At 37.7% G+C, this 21,748-nt stretch overlaps 1 protein-coding gene across 1 annotated transcript in view; it reads right to left on the bottom strand.

Annotated features, from left to right (window-relative positions):
* The window catches only part of LOC124622040 (putative helicase MOV-10), a 314,393-nt gene that overhangs the window by 49,881 nt on the left and 242,764 nt on the right, over positions 1-21,748 (bottom strand). Inside the window, exons 16-17 of the mRNA XM_047147599.1 lie at positions 16,444-16,562; positions 11,033-11,156 (exon numbers count right to left, since the gene is read on the bottom strand). Of these exons, the coding sequence (XP_047003555.1) occupies positions 11,033-11,156; positions 16,444-16,562 (243 nt within the window). The remainder of the gene's footprint in view (positions 1-11,032; positions 11,157-16,443; positions 16,563-21,748) is intronic.

The raw sequence follows: 21,748 nt of genomic DNA, 5'->3' as shown, positions 1-21,748 counted from the left end.
ACAAACACCATCTCGGCTTGTTCCTGACATGAATACTGAACCATTCTTCTCCTTACAGTATACTGCAACAATCACACAGCCTACAACACACAAAGAAAACACGCCATGTGGTCAGAGGAACTTTCATTCATCAGTGCTATCTACCATGACAATGATGCATTTCTGGATACATGTTCATAGGACTTTTTTTCCTTCATTTCCAGTCAGGAATCCATCCCTGTAGTTTGTTGGTTTTATTAACATTTACCACGTATAATGGCTCAGAATATACGGGGTATTCAAAAAGTGTATGACTGTTAGCCGCACATGCCTTATGATTGTTCGCCTGCCTGGGTTTTTCAACAAAACAATAAACGCACAACAATACTGCAGTGATATTCTGTACCCATTCATAGGAGAACTTGTGTTAAGTGAAATACTGAATGGTTATTTTCAACAAGATGGTGCATCTGCGCATACAACTCATGTTTCAAAGTCACTGCTTGCTGATGTTTTTGGTGATTGCATAATTTCACAGGGACTTAGGCCTCCGCGATTGCCAGACCTAACACCACCCGACTTTTTCTTCTGGGGTGCAGTCAAAGCAACTGTCTATAAAAACCATGCAAACTCTATTGATGAACTGAAAACTGCAATATCCACTTTCACTGCTTCTGTTACAGAAGAAATGTTACAGCTTGTGTTTGGAAACATGATTAGACGAATTGAATTGTGTATTCAACAACAGGGGGGACACTTTCAACATTTAATGTCAAAAAGAATATTCAATAAATTAATAACTTGTATTTCACTGAGTTTCATTTCGGTATATTCACTACGGCATACGGCACACATGGCTAACAATCATGCGGCACTGCGGAGAGACTTTTTGAACACCCCGTATATGGGATAAACAATTCAACTAATGTTTTAAATGCCCTGCTATCATAGTTTCTCACTGCAGGCAGTGAGTGTGAGTGTGTGTGTGTGTGTGTGTGTGTGTGTGTGTGTGTGTGTGTGTGTGTGTGTGTGTCACCTACGCCCTGCTGAATGTTCATTAGAGTATGGCCGAGAACTTTTTGAGAGTTTTGTTAACAATGTTAGCTCCTGTATAATATTGTGCAAAAATATAGTAAAATGGTAACAATGTCAAACAATGACTTAAACAGTACACTAACTTACTTGTTCTTACATGTTCCTGATGACAACTGTGTAACTATATGTGAAGATGCATTTTATTTGAAGAAATGAATATTCAAGATTTCAGTGTCATAAAAATTGTGGTACATTTACTTTTTTATTTTGTGTCTTAGTCCAATGGATTTTGGAGAGGTGTACATTGACCTTTTTGGATGTTACATCTACTTCAATTTATAATCTAGCATTTCATGGTCAAAGAAATCAAATTTGTCACTGAGAAAAGAGTTGTAGTTCTGAAATGCGTTGGTGTAAAGTAGTAAAACAAATTATTGTGACTGTTGGCAACACTCTTTTGGGAGGAAGCTATGTTTTGCAATAAACAATGAGAGAAATGAAGAACGAGTTAATCAATCAAATGAAAAAGTGAGTAAAAAATAACAATTATAAATCAAAAGGTAGGAGAACTAAATGAACAGATAGTAAATCTAAAAATTAACTTTGGAAATAAATAAATACATTAAAAGATCACAAAATTAAAGAACTTAATAACTGCAGGTGAAAAAATTGACAAAGCAATAGATATAGCCAATGATTCAAATAATGGAATGATTATTGTTGAGTCCAGTTCAAAATATGTAGATCTAAAGTTACTGAAACGGAATTTAATTTGGAAGCTGAAATGAAGACTGTGTCTTATGCTGTAAACTTCAATGTGTCTGATATGGTTAAGTTAGATGACAAGACAGCTGATTCATACAAAAGTTGGCACTGCTTTTATCAAGCAGAAAATGCAGATGAGGATATAAATTTTTTCCTTGCTTTGAAATATGAGTTTCTGTAAGAGGAAAGTGAAAGTGTCATATTATTTTCCAACACTGAAAACAGGAAGTTATTCAAAATCTATTGTGTGTAAAAAATCAATTTGGCAAAGTCTAGTTAATGTTGTAAGCAACTACAGCTTGGGTGATCAGAGAGATATTTGAATGCATTTTGTAAACATTTTATAGGTAATTGGAAGACTTTCGCCATGTAATAAATAATGCTGACTCATTTGAAATGTTCACTTCCAATGAAAAGTACTCAATTTGACCTGTCAATGGTACAAAAAAAACACCAGATAAGGAAGCTTGTGGCAGAGGAACAACAGATGTTATGCATACAAATCTGTGTATGAGGAGAGTAAATAAACTGTACCAAAGGAAAATTCAATTTAGAAACTAATAAATAGCAAGACAGAACTTCTAGCTAGTACATACCTTCGAGGGGTTAAATGTGAAGTACTGTTCATGGATACATATAAAAGTGAAGGACATGCAAACCTAGCTTTCAGAACTAACAGTTCCTTCATCAGGAAAAAGAGAGGGATAGGTTGTGGTTAGTTACAAAAGGAAGGGCAGTTCACTCAGCTGCCAGGATTCAAGAGACTCACCCGCAGATAGTAGCCAGGTGAGAATGAGTACAGTTACACACGGGAAAGAAAAAGATAATGAAATACAGAAACAAAATTTTCCATTTACATGGAAGTTCCCCCCCTTCACTTTTAACCTTCCCCGACTTACCCGTCTCTCCTCCCCTAATGAAATAACTATTAGTTTGGAGAACTGGGTACTTGTTGGCTCATTCACTTTTGTGTGTGTCTATTGGCAGTAGGAAGCTTTTGCCTCCTGAAGGAGAATTTAATTTTTATTTTAATATTAGCTGTACCCAGCCATACATTGTGGCTCAGTTTGGTTTAACAGAAAAGAAAGAAAAGGGAAAGCGTGTTTCTGATATGTATGGTAATTAGATACATGTCCTAATCTCCATCTTCCCCTGCCTCTGTTGATCTCCTCTCCTTCTTCCTCCATCTCCCCATCACCTCGCCCCCCCCCCCCTCTGTGTCTGTGTCTGTGTCCATCTTCTCTTCCCCCTCTCAGCACCTTCTCTCTGTCCATCTCATCCTATCCGCTATGTCCATTTCCTCCCACCATCCATCTACTCTTCCCCCCCTCTGAAACTGAACCTTGTTTACTGTTATTGCAAATTCAGATTCTGTAGTAGTATTCTAATCATACTCCGATAAGCCAGAAATACAACTTTCCTGTTTTCTGCAAAAACCGTCAGTGTGGAAGAAAACAAATGAGCACATTGTTGTGTATACAATTTAGTTTTCAAAATATATGTATAATGAGAAAAATATACAAACAATTTTTCTAATGGTTTAAATGCCCTGGTATGGTAGTTAAAATTGGCTGTGATAAAGGAAACTGCACATTTCTACAGCAAAGCAATTTCTTTCTCTCAGCCGGTTCTAAAAGAAAACCTGTAAATTGTTATTTAAAACAAAATATATTGTCTATGTTTGTCTGAGTGTTTAATGTGGCACTGTTTAAAATATGAGGTAAAAAGGTCAAGAACTTTTTGAGATTTTTGTTAACATTTCACTATTACATATTTTAAATATTTGATTTATATACGATCTGTATTAAAAACATATGTATCCTATGTTCATCCAAATATTTATTAGTAACATGTAAAAAATTTAAGTAAACAGGTCATGTTTCCTCTTTATATATCACATATATGTCGAGATATTATAAATTTCAAAAATATATCACTTATGTCCATCCAACTGTTCATTCAAGTACCATGTGAACATCTGAAGAAAATTGGTCAAGAACTTTTCAAGATTTTTGGTAATAACTTTTCCCCTATATACCTTACATATTTATTTATACATTGTATATATTAATAAAATAGGTACAAAAACATATGCATATCCTACGCAATTTTGTGTCAAAATTTCAAAGTAATTGGTTACGGACTTTTGGAGATTTAAGATTGTCAACAAATAAACACAATATTTTTGCTAAAATATATGCCATTCCAGTAGGTATACAAAAGATCGAGTATATATAACACAGGAGGACATGCTAAAAAGTAATGCATTCACATTTTTTTATCTGTTCTCAATTATCAGTTGAGATATTACATATCACGGATAATTGACTTTCTTGCTTTGCTGACACAGGTTGCAACCCTCTGCTGCTACAGGGCTCCGAATTGTAACATGTAATGAGGCAGTCTGTAATGAACTATGTCGGTGCATGATAAACAGCATGCTGTAATTAAGTTTCTAACCACAGAAAATGTGCCTCCAATTGAAATCCATACAAAAATGAAGGCTGTTAACATTGATTTTATTGACCTCTGTGACATCATTTACAACTATGTGACAGATGATGTAAGCAGGGGTTCACCAATGATTTACAACTATGTGACAGATGATGTAAGCAGGGGTTCACCATTCTGACACCGAAAACAAGAGACCATCAATAGAGACTGAACAAAGGATCACTCATGCCAAGAAAGTTCAAGACCAGGCCATTAGCAGATGAAGTCATGCCCACAGTGTTCTGGGATGTTCAAGATGTGGTGCACTTGGAATTCATGCCTAAAGGCACCACCATGAACTTGGCAAGATAATGCACGACCCTCAGAAAACTGATAGCCTGAATTCGAAGAGTCTGTCCGCACATGGAGCAACCTCTCCTTCAGCTTGACAATTCCAGACCACACATGAGTGCTGTGACATCTGCAACAATCCAAAGCCTTGAGTTAACTGTCATCAGTCATCCTTCATATAGTCCCAGCCGCACAGGGTAGCCACGTGGTCTGAGGCATGTTGTCACGGTCCACGCGGCTCCCCCTGTCGGAGATTCGAGTCCTCCCTTGGGCATGGGTGTGTGTGCTGTCCTTGGCGTAAGTTAGATTAAGTAGTGCGTAAGCATAGGGACCGATGACCTCAGCAGTTTGGTACCATAAGACCTTACCACAAATTTCCAAATTTACAGTCCCAACTTGGCCCCATTCGATCATCAATGTTTCCCAAACTTAAAGAAAGCCACCGAGAACTTCAATTTGACACACATGAAGCTGAGCAAGTAGAGGTGAGGTTGTGGCTCTATCAACAACATCAAACATTCTACAGTGGCAGTATCAACAAACTGGTCTCTCATTGGGAGAATTGTGTTCATCGCCAGAGTGACTATATTCAGAAATAAATACATAGACATGAAGACTAAAGGTACAGAATATTAATAAAGTTTGTTTTCGTTAAAAATCATTAAGTGTTTTAAGCTAAAAAATTTGGAGGCAATACTTTTCAGGGACATAATCAAATGCAACACTGTGTCAAAATTTCAGAGCAATTAGTGAAGAACTCTCAGAGATTTAGATTTTCAACAAACGAAAATGAGATTTTTGCAGACAATATATATGTAGTCACCCAGGTGCATTCCCCTAAGTTATTTGAACTTGCAAATGCTGGGAGAAACTCAGGTCTCTGGTAGTACTATTTTTCCTTCTATGCTGCATTATCTTTCTGTGTTTTCTAAGATGCTTATTCTTATTCTGAACAGAGTTAATGTTATGTTATTGTACTATTTTACTAAGATCTAACTACTGTAACATTATGAGTATTTAGGTGAGCTAATCAGCTGCCCAGGACTTGCACAAGGTAAAGTGAATTTGTTTGCGAATCTCTGTGGCCCCAGGGCCAGCGACATGACATGGCTGGGCAGGCCATCACGGCCGCTCCAGGTGGGCCATGTGCATTAGCAAAGGACCAGATGTAGGGAAAATCCTGAACGGGGCATTTGGACAATGCATCAATCACTTTAAAGGGCCGGCTATGATCCTATTAATGGCGGACTTTGAGACAAACTGAAAGACAGCTTCTTTTCTTACAGCTCTCTGAGAGGCTATAATAATTTACACTCAAATATCAATGCAGATCTAAATACACTGGTGATCCCTGGAAAATGAGGCACATCCAATGACACAACAATGTTTCAATACCTCTGTAACTACAAAAGTTAATACTTCACAGTCTATAAATATTTATGCAGTGTACCTCTGAATTAACAACTTTTAACCACTTCATGTGATTTTAAAATACGGTATCTTAGATGATAGCATTGCACTACAGCTACCATTGCTTAAAGGTACTTATCTGTATCTATTTTATTTCTTGATTTAGTACATTTTTTAAATATTTTTTCGTTATGCAAATGTTTGTCAGAACATCGTATTCTCCACATTTACACAATAAATCAACACAGCATCAATACCTCATTTTTGTCATGCTTGTGTATTTATTTAATGAACAGTTTACTATTTTGCCAGTAACTTTGTTTAAGTGATGACTGCAAGTGCTATGAAAAAGCTGTGCTAATTTGTAAGTGGTCAATCACATGTGTTGGCACACACAACAATTGAAAAGAGAACGAAAAGACACATCTGTCAAGAAGGCATAGATAACCGTTTAAACAATACTTAAGGACAATTTGTCATTTATCATGAGCACACTTGTGCAAGAATGAACCAACTATTACTTATATTTATTGTAAATGATCTGAATACAACTGAACATTTAAATATTGTTGTAATATATTAGTTTAGTCTGGGAAGCGATCAACTTGAATCAAATCATGACTGTAGAGTTTAAGGGTGATGTATTTTTGGTGGGGATGGTCCTCAGCCAATGGAAAAGTAGACAGTAGTGGAACATTACAGGAGTCAAGTGGAGAAGAACTTTTTGAGTGAAGAACTCAAGGGAGTGATTTGAGACACTTCACAGCAAGTTCTGGAGTGAATGTTTCTGGGCAGTGAATGGCCACTACAATACTCTAACTTTTGAAGTGACTTAAATGTTTCGAGAGGTCTAAAGTGCTCCAGAGTAGGACTCTTAACTTTTGCCGCTTGATATGAGAAACTCAGAATAGACAGCATGGGACTTATTATTATTCATATCATGTGTGTTAATTTGTGAATCATCATGTTGAACTCTGAACTATTCTGAGCTGGAGAATCTCTTGTGTACTGCAGTCATGAAACAAACTTTGTTTTTGCGTAGTTTAGATGACTATTTAGTTTGGGGATTTTGCTACCATTTTCATAATGATCTCAACATAACTTTACTGGATATTTGATAATGGTATTTTTTGTCTGTAGTTTAACTGAATATCGTAGGACCATTTCTCATTTATCTGAGATGTCGTTCCTTCCATAAACGTTATTCAAAGTAATTCCTTGTGGTCTAAATCAATTGCAGACTAGAACCCTTGTTATTAAACTAATCATATATCTTTAATTCTGTATTTCTGTGTAATTTATAAATTCACAATTCTAGCTAATGCATAGACTGTTTGACTGCAGGATCACAACTACAGGTTATTATTTGCAGTGAATTAGCTGCGGGGCATGAAAGCAGACGTGTGCAGCTCAATCCTATGACAATATTGAGCTATTCTTTTTAAACAGAGCTGTGAATAGCCCTAGTACCTAAAGTGTGAGTAACCACAAGTAAAGAAGCCACTTATTTGTTCATATGGACTGCTGTTATGAAGAGTAACGACTCAGCAGTAACCATTAGCGGCCATTGCACTATGCAACTGGGTCCAGTTGTTCAAATAACTCCTATACACGTAACATGATTTTAAAGTTGCCAAGAAGCATTTTATTTTACTTCATTATTACTATGCTTTCACCTGATTTACAAAAATCTCAGTTATGTACAATGTATGACTTATCAGATGCAGTTTGCTTAGACATGACAGGTAATCCTTACCGAATTTTGAATAACATTCATTTGAGAGGAAAATAAAATAATGATGATAAATAATTTGATGATGATGTTTACGATGATGATTAGGAAGTTGATGATGGGATTACACAGTTCGCTGCAGGATAACGTTCCGAATAATTTATAGGTAACTTCAGTACAATATTTTAACAATGTCTGATTTCACTAATAGATAGACTTGATTCATGAGTAAGGTTTGTGTGTACAATAACTTTCTGTTGTGGCAGACATGTGCTACTTAGCATTACCCCTGCAAAGCCAGGTTGAATTTTAGGAGGATATTGCAATGTGCAGGTATGGAGTTTTGTTTGAGGAGGTGTCAGTCAGTTCACTTATTTTTGCAGTGCAGTATCAATATGTAAATTTTGTGGTTTTTGACTAATATGCTTTCAGTTTGTTCATTGATGTAAAATAAGGGAAAGGGAACCACTCACCTATAGTGGATCAATGTGTGAGTAGCGGTCTTTCTCTTATTTTACATACTGCTCCATCCAGGAATTTCCAGTTTGTTCACCTATATTTTCTAGATATATGTTTTACAAGAACTACAAATGTGTGTCATTTTATTGCATCAAAGTCTGTTTTATTCTCCATTTTTTAGTCATACTGCAAATTTTCTACACCAACGGAATTATTCTAAATTTCTAATATAAAATACTTAATGAAAATAATAGAGGGAAACATTCCACGTGGGAAAAATATATCTAAAAACAAAGATGATGAGACTTACCAAACAAAAGCGCTGGCAGGTCAATAGACACACAAACAAATACAAACATACACACAAAATTCAAGCTTTCGCAACAAACTGTTGCTTCATCAGGAAAGAGGGAAGGAGAGGGAAACACGAAAGGATGTGGGTTTTAAGGGAGAGGTTAAGGAGTCATTCCAGTCCCGGGAGCGGAAAGACTTACCTTAGGGGGAAAAAAGGACAGGTATACACTCGCACACACACACATATCCATCCGCACATACACAGACACAGAAATGTCTGCTTGTGTCTGTGTATGTGCGGATGGATATGTGTGCGTGTGTGTGCGAGTGTATACCTGTCCTTTTTTCCCCCTAAGGTAAGTCTTTCCGCTCCCGGGATTGGAATGACTCCTTACCCTCTCCCTTAAAACCCACATCCTTTCGTCTTTCCCTCTCCTTCCCTCTTTCCTGGTGAAGCAACGGTTTGTTGCGAAAGCTTGAATTTTGTGTGTATGTTAGTGTTTGTTTGTGTGTCTATTGACCTGCCAGCACTTTTTTTTGGTAAGTCTCATCATCTTTGTTTTTAGATATACTTAATGAAAATATTTACAACAATTATATTAAATTCCAAATACTTTTGTAAGTCAACTATGTTAAAGACAATATGTAATTGTTTATTATACACTCCTGGAAATGGAAAAAAGAACACATTGACACCGGTGTGTCAGACCCACCATACTTGCTCCGGACACTGTGAGAGGGCTGTACAAGCAATGATCACACGCACGGCACAGCAGACACACCAGGAACCGCGGTGTTGGCCGTCGAATGGCGCTAGCTGCGCAGCATTTGTGCACCGCCGCCGTCAGTGTCAGCCAGTTTGCCGTGGCATACGGAGCTCCATCGCAGTCTTTAACGCTGGTAGCATGCCGTGACAGCGTGGACGTGAACCGTATGTGCAGTTGACGGACTTTGAGCGAGGGCGTATAGTGGGCATGCGGGAGGCCGGGTGGACGTGCCGCCGAATTGCTCAACACGTGGGGCGTGAGGTCTCCACAGTACATCGATGTTGTCGCCAGTGGTCGGCGGAAGGTGCACGTGCCCGTCGACCTGGGACCGGACCGCAGCGACGCACGGATGCACGTCAAGACCGTAGGATCCTACGCAGTGCCGTAGGGGACCGCACCGCCACTTCCCAGCAAATTAGGGACACTGTTGCTCCTGGGGTATCGGCGAGGACCATTCGCAACTGTCTCCATGAAGCTGGGCTACGGTCCCGCACACCGTTAGGCCGTCTTCCGCTCACGCCCCAACATCGTGCAGCCCGCCTCCAGTGGTGTCGCGACAGGCGTGAATGGAGGGACGAATGGAGACGTGTCGTCTTCAGCGATGAGAGTCGCTTCTGCCTTGGTGCCAATGATGGTCGTATGCGTGTTTGGCGCCGTGCAGGTGAGCGCCACAATCAGGACTGCATACGACCGAGGCACACAGGGCCAACACCCGGCATCATGGTGTGGGGAGCGATCTCCTACACTGGCCGTACACCACTGGTGATCGTCGAGGGGACACTGAATAGTGCACGGTACATCCAAACTGTCATCGAACCCATCGTTCTACCATTCCTAGACCGGCAAGGGAACTTGCTGTTCCAACAGGACAATGCACGTCCGCATGTATCCCGTGCCACCCAATGTGCTCTAGAAGGTGTAAGTCCACTACCCTGGCCAGCAAGATCTCCGGATCTGTCCCCCATTGAGCATGTTTGGGACTGGATGAAGCGTCGTCTCACGCGGTCTGCACGTCCAGCACGAACGCTGGTCCAACTGAGGCGCCAGGTGGAAATGGCATGGCAAGCCGTTCCACAGGACTACATCCAGCATCTCTACGATCGTCTCCATGGGAGAATAGCAGCCTGCATTGCTGCGAAAGGTGGATATACACTGTACTAGTGCCGACATTGTGCATGCTCTGTTGCCTGTGTCTATGTGCCTGTGGTTCTGTCGGTGTGATCATGTGATGTATCTGATCCCAGGAATGTGTCAATAAAGTTTCCCCTTCCTGGGACAATGAATTCACGGTGTTCTTATTTCAATTTCCAGGAGTGTATTTATGCATCTCATGCCATTTTTGGTGGTCACATGCCTTTTGTGCAATAATAACAGTGCAGTAGATTGGGTAGGAGCAATTTGGAAGACAAAGTTGTGATTTGAAGAAATGTGTAATGAAGAACAGAAATACGTATGGTATTTGCTGAGAAATTAATAAAGCAATGTGCATATTATTTAAATCAGAAATAGTTATTCAGCATGAAATATGTGACTTTTACGGTACCTAGGGAACATGTTCAACAATTGGCTACAATCACCTATTAGCATAAATGAGATAAGTGAAAATTCTGTTGTGCAGATGTTCTCAATTATTCTGTAGAATGTCCGTATTTGTAATATTGGAATTACATGCACTACAGTGGATAAATTCTATATGATTAGGTGACAATGAGTAAGGTTACAAACAAGAAAGAAAAATACACAATGAAAATTTTTATGTAACATACAAAAGAAGCAAACATGACAGTGGGTGAAAATATAGATTTACCTGCAATCTGTATGGTGTTATAATACCTATATCTTTCTCCTCCACTTTATACCCACTCAGGCGTTCTTCTAAGAGAGCTGCCACATACTTTATAGCAACATCAATCTCTTGTCGATTAAAATAACTGCAAAATGAAATGCAGCATAAGAAAATGTTAGTTTTGTATTCAAACATGGCTAACCACAATAATTTACTTTAAAAATACCTTAACAGAAGCACATCAAAAATTTTGAATAAGATGCAAATGGACCTTGAAATCAAAATTGTGTATTAGAAGCTGTTCTGATCTGAAGTATACACTTGAGCCTTATTGATACTAACTTCTGTTTAAGATTCTGATGGCATTAATGTTTATAAAAACTTAGTATTCAGATGCAAAATAAATATTTAAATGATCCTGTAAAGTCCTAATGAATGTATAAAGTGGCATTAGGAAAGATAAAAACTCCCTGTACAGAAGAACAAATGGGCTGCAAAAATCAGTGCTAAGTTCTACAACTCTACACAAGACCACTTCAAGGCCAAAGTGATGCAAATGGCCAAATCCAACCTGAGAGGAGCACCAGAAGTGCTCAAATGCAAAATTTGTGTACAGAGTGTATGCTAAATAGTAGCTAAAACTGACATGGCAGCAAGTATAAGATAATACTTGTGGAAGCAAACCATCCTGTGAACATGGAGCCACAAATGAGCCAGTTGTGATTTAATTTCTAATAAGTGGTATGAGGCACCAATGACTGAAGTATGAAATATTGTCCTAGTTAGTAAAGACGTAGTTGAAAAGGAAACTGTTCTACTATGTCCACATCTAACTGGGCTCAAACTGCACTTGTGACCTACCTTAACCAAATCTACAATACTACTACAGCACATTACTTGTACAAATTGCTGTCCATCGTACCTGTCAAACATGTCATCCTCACATTTGGAGATAATGCTGCAACAGTCTCTGCATTGAGGTAATGAATTGATTCAGATACCTCCAGATCATCTCGTAAATGTTGACAAAACCGTAAAATTTGCTGCTCCAGCTCTTCAACCATACTGTCAGGAGCACTACACACTTGACTTTACAGTTGACTAAAGACTAAAAACTTCTAATGGATCGAAATAAGGTAACCTTGAAGGTCCAGGTGGAAACCATGTTCAACCTCTCAATCTTAGATGTTGTCTTACACCAGCACCAAATTGTACCTGTTCCACATCATGCATGTAAAAGATTGCCTAACATTGTGCAAGGTAAGGCAGGCCATGGATGAAATTTGAGCTCAATTTGATGGGAACTTGTTAGTCACAAAGTTTAATTTCAATTACATTTGCACTAACAAGGACAGCACTTCACACTGAAGTCAGTGGTGGCTCATAATCACACATTCACATTAACTCACAAATTGTTTGTTTGCAGACCCAAGTTCACTGGAAAACTTCTGCTGCTATTACCGTATACTTTCCAATGTCAGTTTTCATTATTAATTGTGATCTATTCTTTGTATAGAAAATAGCAATGCTTTTATTAAAAGCTTTTGAAGATCTCAGGATTTACCTGTTCCACTCTTAATATCTGACTCTGGAATAAAATACACAGATTTATTTCTGTTCTAGAAGAATGTCTATGGAGCACATATCTTAAAAGATAAAAGAACACATTTCCATGGTCACTAGTTTGGATATATTTTTAAGTGTCTTATCGAGAGCCCAAGGAAAGGTAACTTATGTCTGAGAGAGGCAGAGTGGAGATGCCAAATTATATGTTGCTTATAGCGAAAAAAATTTTCAAACTGGACCTGATGCTACAACCCAACAGAAGTCCTAAGATTTTGTTTTCAGTACGTCATTTCTGTGTGAGGCTGTTATCTGGCTTCAGCTGCCAGAGACAGTGGTCATGTGTGTGTTAGTTACACTTGCCTGAGTGAGTGTGTATGTGTGTGTGTGTGTGTGTGTGTGTGTGTGTGTTGTGTCATGTCTATTTTCAACAAGGGCCTTCTTGGCCGAAAGCTCATTTTCTGACTGTCTTTTTTTAATTGTGCATATCTGTGACTAAGCAACTCCGCTACACGGAGAATAGCAACTATCCTTTTCATAATATTATTACATTCCATCTTGGATTTACCTTTGTTTGATTCTGATATCAAATTTCCCTCAATATACCTCTTTATTGAGTGTTATTCAATATCCCTTCTCCTCTTGTAACATCATAATCTAGCTTTATGTGAAATAGATCTTTTGTCCAGTTCTTTGGTGTGAATCACTTAGTGAGGCAGCATCGTTGTTAAGACAGTGGGCTTTTATTCAGGAGGAGTGGGTTTCAAATCACTAGCTAGCTTTCTGATTTTAGGTATTCTATTGATCCCTGAAACCATTTCTAGCAAATGCCTGGAAAAATCCAAAGTCAATCTGTATTACCATCAAGTATTTTTTTTTATTGTTCCATTCGTCTTATAGTGAGCATGTGTACAAGGTATAGACAACAAGGATATTTAGACTTAGAACAAGATAAAAAAAAAATAAGATGACAGTACATTAATTGTTGAGTAATGAGTACTCAATACTTCTAAAACTCATTTTTCTTAACATTTAAATTCTGTGAGCAGGAGACTGAGATCATAAAGTCAACACAAGTTTGCCTGCAGATATTCATCAGCAGAATTGTGTTTCATTAGTATTTCCTTTACATTACTCCCAAAAGTACTGGTTTTCTTTCTATTGGATAGGATAGTTTGTTGAAGAGTAGATTGCTCACATTTCTCAAATCATGACTTTTGATCAGTCTTTAACCTACCAATTGAATATTTGTTTTCATCGTGTGTCATGGCTGTGGGTTTCTGCAACTGTTGCAAACATGGCAATGAAGGCTACTGCTTTTTATATTTACAGTATATTAAATAGTAACATTCACTTTTAGTAACATTCATTTTTTTATTTGTTGATCCCAGTTAAGATTCTTGTCTTGGAACACAGTCTCAGACTTCAATTCGGTCACTGTTAGGTTGGCGTGGGAATTGATGTAAAGCAATACCAGTCCCTTTTTATGTAGAGACTACAATGATTTGATCTATAAAACTAAGCACACTATCTGGTGATAGAACGTCACATTAACAATTACAACACTACTTCACCTCTTGTGACATCTGCATCACCTTTCTCTCTCCACAAACTGTTTCTTGACAATTACCTTCATTTTTTTTCATTTTGTGTAGCTCTTGGTCTGATGCAAGGCTTCCCAGCTGACACCAGTTCATTGGCTTGTGTGCCACATGCTTTAAGCATAACTGTGGACTGTGTTGTATGGGTGAACACTGTCTAGTTGTGTTTGTGTCATTATGATAATGAAAGGGGAAACGCTAACGACTGCTAGCACAAAGCATACTTCTGCTAAACACCAACAAGAGGATCTGCAAGCTTAACAGCCTGTCCAGTGGATGGCTCATCATCAGCAGTGTAACATGCCCTCCACATCATAAGACACTGGCACCGGTCTGAAATTTAACTTAGATTTTTTAAAACTTGTGTATGAACTAAACCATAAAATATATAGCAACTGAAAAAAGTACATAATGTAAAATGCAAAATCAGTATGTTTATATAAAACATGCTAGTCATATACAGAACTACATAATCATATACATACATAATCATATCATATCACATCGTATCATATTTCACTCATCTAGAATTTGGTGTCTCAGCATAATTCCGGAGCTCCTCTTGAGTACACTCTCTGGCTGCATCTACTAACAGGCATTTTAGAGGGTGTTCCATTGTTTGTGTTTCTCACCACACTCACACTTGTCAGTTTCTATGCAGCCCCACCTGTTTCATAAGTTGTTTTGTTTGCCCCTTGCCCATTCAAAGTCAGTGCCATGTTTTTTAGTATAATTAGTCTAGGCGGGAGTCCTGGGGTAGAACTTCTCAGTGATAAGCACTTCTGGATATTCTTGCTGCCACAGAGATTTTATCGAAGTTTCAGTTGGCTGTATTGATTATATGAAACTTCATTAAGACTTGAACCTTTTGGGCTTGGGTTAATGGTTGAGTAGCTGGTGACACTGGTCATTCATCTGTTTGTTCATTTCTTTCTAGCTCTGGAATGATCTTCTGATATTTGGTGGGGCAATACCAGATAACAAATATAAATGGTCCACTCTAGTAGGCCTCAGGCAACCAGTTATCTTCCTGCAGGTATCACTTAGCACCGCGTCTATTTTTCTAGTGTGGCGAGATCTTTCCCAAACTGGGCATACGTAAGGAGCAACCAAAAAGCAGATGGTGAGAGCTGTGGAATGGAGCATATTTGTGTTGGTGCCCCACTTTGCAGATGGCAGTTCTATCAGTATACCATTAAAGGTTTGTATTTTAGCTTTTGTTTTCTTCATGTGTTTCGTTTATGTCTAGAGTGATAGGGTGAACGGGGACAGGTGTTCAAGTGCATACTATTCCAGCTCATTTTAAGCTCCTTCCCTGCCTCCCAGTTGTTAAGGTTAAAAAGACACACTTGCATTTTACTGGGGTTTGGTTTTACATGATTACATATGTTGTAATTTGTGAATGTTGTGAGATCTTTGCTCAAGCTATTTTCAATTTCATTAACAGACACTGCTTTCTATGCAATTGCTCTATCATCTATGTTAACAAAAGTGTTTGTCTCTTCGCAGATAGGTTGGTCATTAGTATCTATGCAACAACGTACTACCTTGTTGCAACCCATTCTTCTATTTCTCCACCTGCTTCTCTTTTATTGGAATGTGACAGAGAATCTTCTATTAACCAACAATGTCCTAAGAGTTTATACCAACATGTCATTGCTTGCCATCTGATGTACTTTAGACATGATCAGATTTATAGTACTGGATGCTGCAGTTAGGGCAATGAACATTACTACTGTAGGAAACCCCCTCACAAAACCATCTTCAATAAACTGAGTCCGGTTGAGAGCCTGACCTGTGCAGGGTTAGCCTAGGTGGAAACATGTATGTTCTTCAGTTAGGCCACTGTCAATACATCCACACATTCTATTTATTATTAGATTATTGGCACAGTATTTGGCAGTCAGCAATTGTATACCACTTCTTCTCCACTTGTTCAACAAATTCTAATGATGGAAATTTCTTTAAACATCATCCATTTCCAAGTCAAATGCCATGAAAACAGATACATTAACTAATTATGCTACATCGATAGCTCTGCTATTTCCACTGAATTTTGTAGACATGAGTTCACTTTTTACCCACCATTGATATCAACCAACAGTTACAATTTATGCCTGTGCATGCACATTGAAGCATTAACACATCTTTTAATTAGTCTTTATATCACTCAAAACTGGACAGTAGAATGCAGCAAGACATAAGAACTAACATACTAGCTGTACCACGATACTACAAGCTTTGGATAACAAATAATCTGTGAAGTACCTTGGTGAGTCAGCTTGACGTTCATCTTTGCCTTTGACACCATGAAAAATTATTGGAAACCCTTTTTTCGGCAGCTGACTCCACTTACATGCCCTTGTAGTTATGTCGCCACCACATGCCTGTCATGCACAAATAAAATAGTTAAATGTTAAAATTTACAGTTTTAGCACCCAACCTAGTTTTCATTACAGAAATGAAAGTACAACCAGAAATGGTTGAGAACATAAGGAAATGGGAAAGAGAACATTGAACATAGTAGACACTTTAACTGAAGGAAAGCATGAGCAAAGGTAAAAGAATGGCTTGGATACCTGAAAATACACAGCTTACACAAATTAAATGAATCTACTACACTCTCTATATATAAGTTACTTACCTACACAGATGAAAACACACACTGTGTGCAGCAAATGTTAGGAAGCAATAATTGCAAAGGAAGAGTGGCAAGAGAGAAGACAAAATGGGCAAATGGAACTGAAGAATAAAACTAAGGGAGCCATCTCACTAACAAAGCATTTAACTCTTTAACAGCTCAAGACATGCAGGTCAAACTCTCGTTCATCACTTTATTTACCCAAGGCCCACATTCGCAACTTCAGACAAATAAAGGTTCAGCTATAAGTTTTCTCAGCTCCTTCACCAGTTGTCCCATTTTCAGTGACATCATCTTAAAAGAATCTTCAGATCTAATAATAAAAAAGGCAAAAATAAGAGAGAATAAAGAAAATATGTCAAGTAATGGGGACAGGACTATTTTTAAGAAAATCAGAAAGTAAGAACAGCTTTGAGGGGAGAAAGATACCAGGCTGTAATTTTACGTTGATAATTATCACTTTAGAATTATCTAATCACAACTGCATAAAATAATTTTATCTTGCCATACACAGTTTACCTTTATTATTTGATAGGTATCTTCAGTGTCCTGGAATATTCACATATTTGTGTTTGAACCATTTTATTTTACATTTTTGCTATTGCATATTGAGATTACAGAAAATTCTGGCACTTTCTGCATATGTACGATGTAAGGATAGTATAAATTTATAGTTACAAATGTTGTTGATGCTGGTCTATATGTCTTCTTTTTCCTGTTTTATAGCTGTCCTTCTTCTGTTTACTGCCATATGCAATTTTGTTCTTACAGCATTAGGAAATGAATATTTGTTTAGCTGATGTTATGTTTTGGACTCACACACAAGCATGTGTGCACATAACCCCCCACTCCCCACTATCTAAAACTCCCCTCCCCCCTCACACATACAAATAGATCACTGATATCACAAGACACATTCAACTGTTAGTAATAGCAGTTGGCAACACCATCCGAAACATAATATCAAGTAAACCATTGTTCATTTCCTAATACTGTGAAAACAAAGTTTTGTATAGCAGGGAGCAGAAGTATTACTGCTGTAAACAGTAAAAAGAACACATGTAGACCATCATTTACAAAAATTCTATGTAGAAATTTATACTACCACTACATCATAGATAAGATAGTGACAGAATTGTTTATAACCACAATGTACAATACTTAGAATGTACAGAAAAATTGTTTAAATACAAATATTATATATTCCAGGCCACTGAAGATGACTTGCAAATATATACATGTATGGAAAGAAAAAAGTATTTTATTTAGTTTTGATTAGGTGGTTCAAAAATAACAATCAAAAACATAACATTGCACACAACTGAGGACAACAGGACAAGAAATAGTTAATGTAATGTAATTTTTCATCTACATGAAAATTTGCACAAAAGGTGTTACTACTATAGAAAAGTCTTTAATCTGACTACATATTTACTGATGCTGCTACTGCTGTACAAGCAGAGGTGCAGCACTCACTTTCAAGGTGCAATAGACAGACAGAAGAACTTGTGTAAATATGTCTTTTCAAGGATTAGACAGGAAAGTTAACAAAAAATCTCATTCAGTGGCGACACTGCTAGATACAGCAAAAAGGAGATCAACCCTCATACATCAACAACAAACAGACTTGAAAATTTTCGATCAAAAGTTGCTGAAAACACTCAATGCATTAAAGACAATAAAGGAGACTAAGAATAAAGGCATGGATGAGATAATATAGATGAAATGGGGGAAAAACCAAGCAAACAGTAAAGGCCTGTAGGAAAAAAGGATACTAAAATAAAAGACATCTAAAGGATAAGGGAGAGAACCTAATTAATAAATAAATGGATGCAGGAAAACAAATACTGAAGACTATTCAAGAGAAGAAAAAAAGAGAGAGCATGGAGATGGTAAAAATTTGAGGGAATGGTTATGGGGGGACTGAAAGAGCAGCAGACAGCTACAGTAGAGATTTGTGTTAATGTGAAATCACTTGAATATTGGCAACCACAAAAATTCAACCTTGCAGAGCAGACTCAAAATCAGCAAAGTTCAGTTGCACTGCTGGCACTAGATGGAATTTTACAGTCCATACATCAAAATAGACATGGAAGATTCTGCTGAGTGTGTGCTTTGAAATGTTGATGTTGATACTTGGTTTTTGGGGTGCTCAACTGCACAGCTATCAGCACCTGTATAAATTCCCAATCTTTACACAGTCCATAAATTGAGGTACTGCACTGTATTGTACTCACAATCAGCAATTGGACTTGAACACCCATTGGGTATTCAGGAGTTTGACTCAAACAGCCACTGGGTACTTTGATTTGGATTTTGCAGTCATTTCTTAGATCACGCCAAATGACAATAAAAATAGTTCCCTAAATAACCTATGTTCTCTCTTCTCCCATCCTGTTTTACTGAGTTTGCTCCTGTTCTATTGACATTAGTAGCAATGGGATATTAAACTTTCTTCCCTACTATCAGACAATGTGATCCTAAGAGGATTTCACACTGCCCACCCATGAACAGAAGATTCAGCACTAAAAGATCTGTCATTTTTAAGGGCACAAACCGTCAGTGCCCTAAAATACGATTTGTAATGGCTACCAACCACTTACTAATATACTTTTAAGGCATTTTATTCTTACTTGCCATTAGTGTTTCAAACATTTTGTACATCGCTGGATGCATGCATTGCATTTGATGATCAGCTACTTCATATTCAACATGTAAAAGATAATCAAAGACAAACTCAAAAACAATATGACAGATGTACAGCCAATGTACTTGCACAAAAAATGTCCCAGTTATTCCTGAAAGTTTATGTATTCAGTGTAGTGCAAAAAATGGCACAGATTAACTTAGTACAGTTTTGAATGCTTTTGTAAACACAATCACAAATGTTTTGAGACAGTGGATCACCATTAACACTTGGAACAGTTGATCCAACACAAATGCCACATGTCAAAATAAGCACAGACAACATACAGAGCCATCAGCAAGAGAAGATACACACTATTTATATTTGGCACAGAAATAAGTTGAAAGAGATGGCAATAATATCATTGAGAGATCAAACTTTGCTGCCCACCTGGATGATAGAGAACACACCTTACCCTCTCTGAGGTCAGGTTTCAAGTTATTGGACAAAGATGAGAAATGCAGATTCGTGGACTTCCTAGAACAGATAAAAATATACTATCACCTGAGATCATCTGACATGTTGATGAAGAGCAGCTGATTTTGAGAGCTCTTGATGATCTCCTGCTTTGTGCCAAGAGACATTATGACCCAGGAGTGAGCTAATATGGGAATTTTTTTTTTCTTTATTGTTATTTTGACACTGTATACAAAAGGTGGGCTGGCAGCGGCAATATTACACTGCTCTTCGGCCACAGACAGTACAAATAGAAACAATGAAGACATAGAAAAACATAACATAAAGGAGGACAAAAAACTGTAGACACATGAGTAAAAAACACGGAGCCGTTCACAGGTGTAGTAAAAAATAAAAAAACGGTCAGCACTGTACACGAACACTGATGACTGAGATAACACATGTGAACGATGGAGCGCCCGTGAAAACACTGAAACACTAACACGATGGCACATACACAGAACCGATGGCGATTATCTCCGGCGCGCGAATGTTCACTTGATGTGAGCGAGTCTGGTGACCTGGAAAATGGGGAAAAGGTGGGGGAGGAGGGAGAGGGGAGTGTAGATGCCAGGGGCAGTGAAGATGGGAGGAGGAGGAAAGAAAGTACGGGGGTAGGGGAAGCCCTGGGGAGGAGGGAGGGAGGGAGGGAGGAGGGAGAGAGGGTGCCCTAACGAAACACAGGGAGGGGATAGGGAGAATCCTTCTCGGATGTAGAAAAACTTCATGAATTTACTAACATCTTACTCAACTATATGATAAATATGCCCCACTGAGGACTGGAAAAGTAAGAAAGAAACCCACATGATGGTTAACTGATAAATTAAAACAGCTCATGAATCTTAGAGATGATGTGTATTGGACATAAAAACTAGATCCAACACCTGAAAATCATCCTGCTTATAAGCTGAACAGTGTCAGTCAATCTGGGCAAAATGCAAAATGCAAAACTCAGGCATGCCCAAATATTAAATGACAACAGAAATTGACCAGCTGTCTTATGGAAAAACCTGCATGGTCTTGGCATAGCCAAAGTAAAAGCTGCACCTTCGTATGAAATATCTGATACCATCTTTTTTATATGCATCTGGATAGTTATTGGACAATTCAGTGCTTCCTAAGGCCTTGTATGCATGTCTTTATATATATCATTCTGTCCAATTTGCTAAAACACTTGACTTTCATTATGAAAGCAAATAGAATATTCTGGAAGGACATGTGTTGTCATAATTGTCAATAGATTGTTCCCATTAACAAAATTATGTACATATGCTAAATTAAATAAAATTAAATATCTAATCAAGAAATTGAAGTAATAAATATTCAACAACAGATAATAAGAGGCTGTGGAAATGTTGGCATAAAATAACTAACACCTCTAATTACTATAATTGCAATTGAGTAACGAGTAAACACAGAAAACCTCATTATCTTGAGAAACAGCTTAAAAGTTATTACCAAGTAATGTATTTTCATTTGCTGTCTATTTTTATGTCCTCCTCTGTAAGTAATATTCTTTGTAATTACATTTCTAGTTAACTCTCCAATTCTTTACATCACACAACTTTCCGATTTCCAGAATTTGAGGCCTTGTTTGTAAATTTTATGTATGTAATCGGATAAAGCAGGCGTTTTGTACTACAATTGAATGTTAGTAACCAAATCCTAACTGTAATTAATCACATAACTAAAATAATAAAAGAGACATTATTGTAATTGAAGTTCAGATTGATTTCCTTATGGAAAACTAAAAGATTATGTCATTCTATATTTCTTTTATACCTTATTCG

This window comes from Schistocerca americana, chromosome 7 (assembly GCF_021461395.2).
Source record: "Schistocerca americana isolate TAMUIC-IGC-003095 chromosome 7, iqSchAmer2.1, whole genome shotgun sequence".
Taxonomy (NCBI): Eukaryota; Metazoa; Arthropoda; class Insecta; order Orthoptera; family Acrididae; genus Schistocerca; species Schistocerca americana.
The sequence above is the reverse complement of the archived record's forward strand: the minus strand, read 5'-3'. Positions and strand labels throughout refer to the sequence as shown.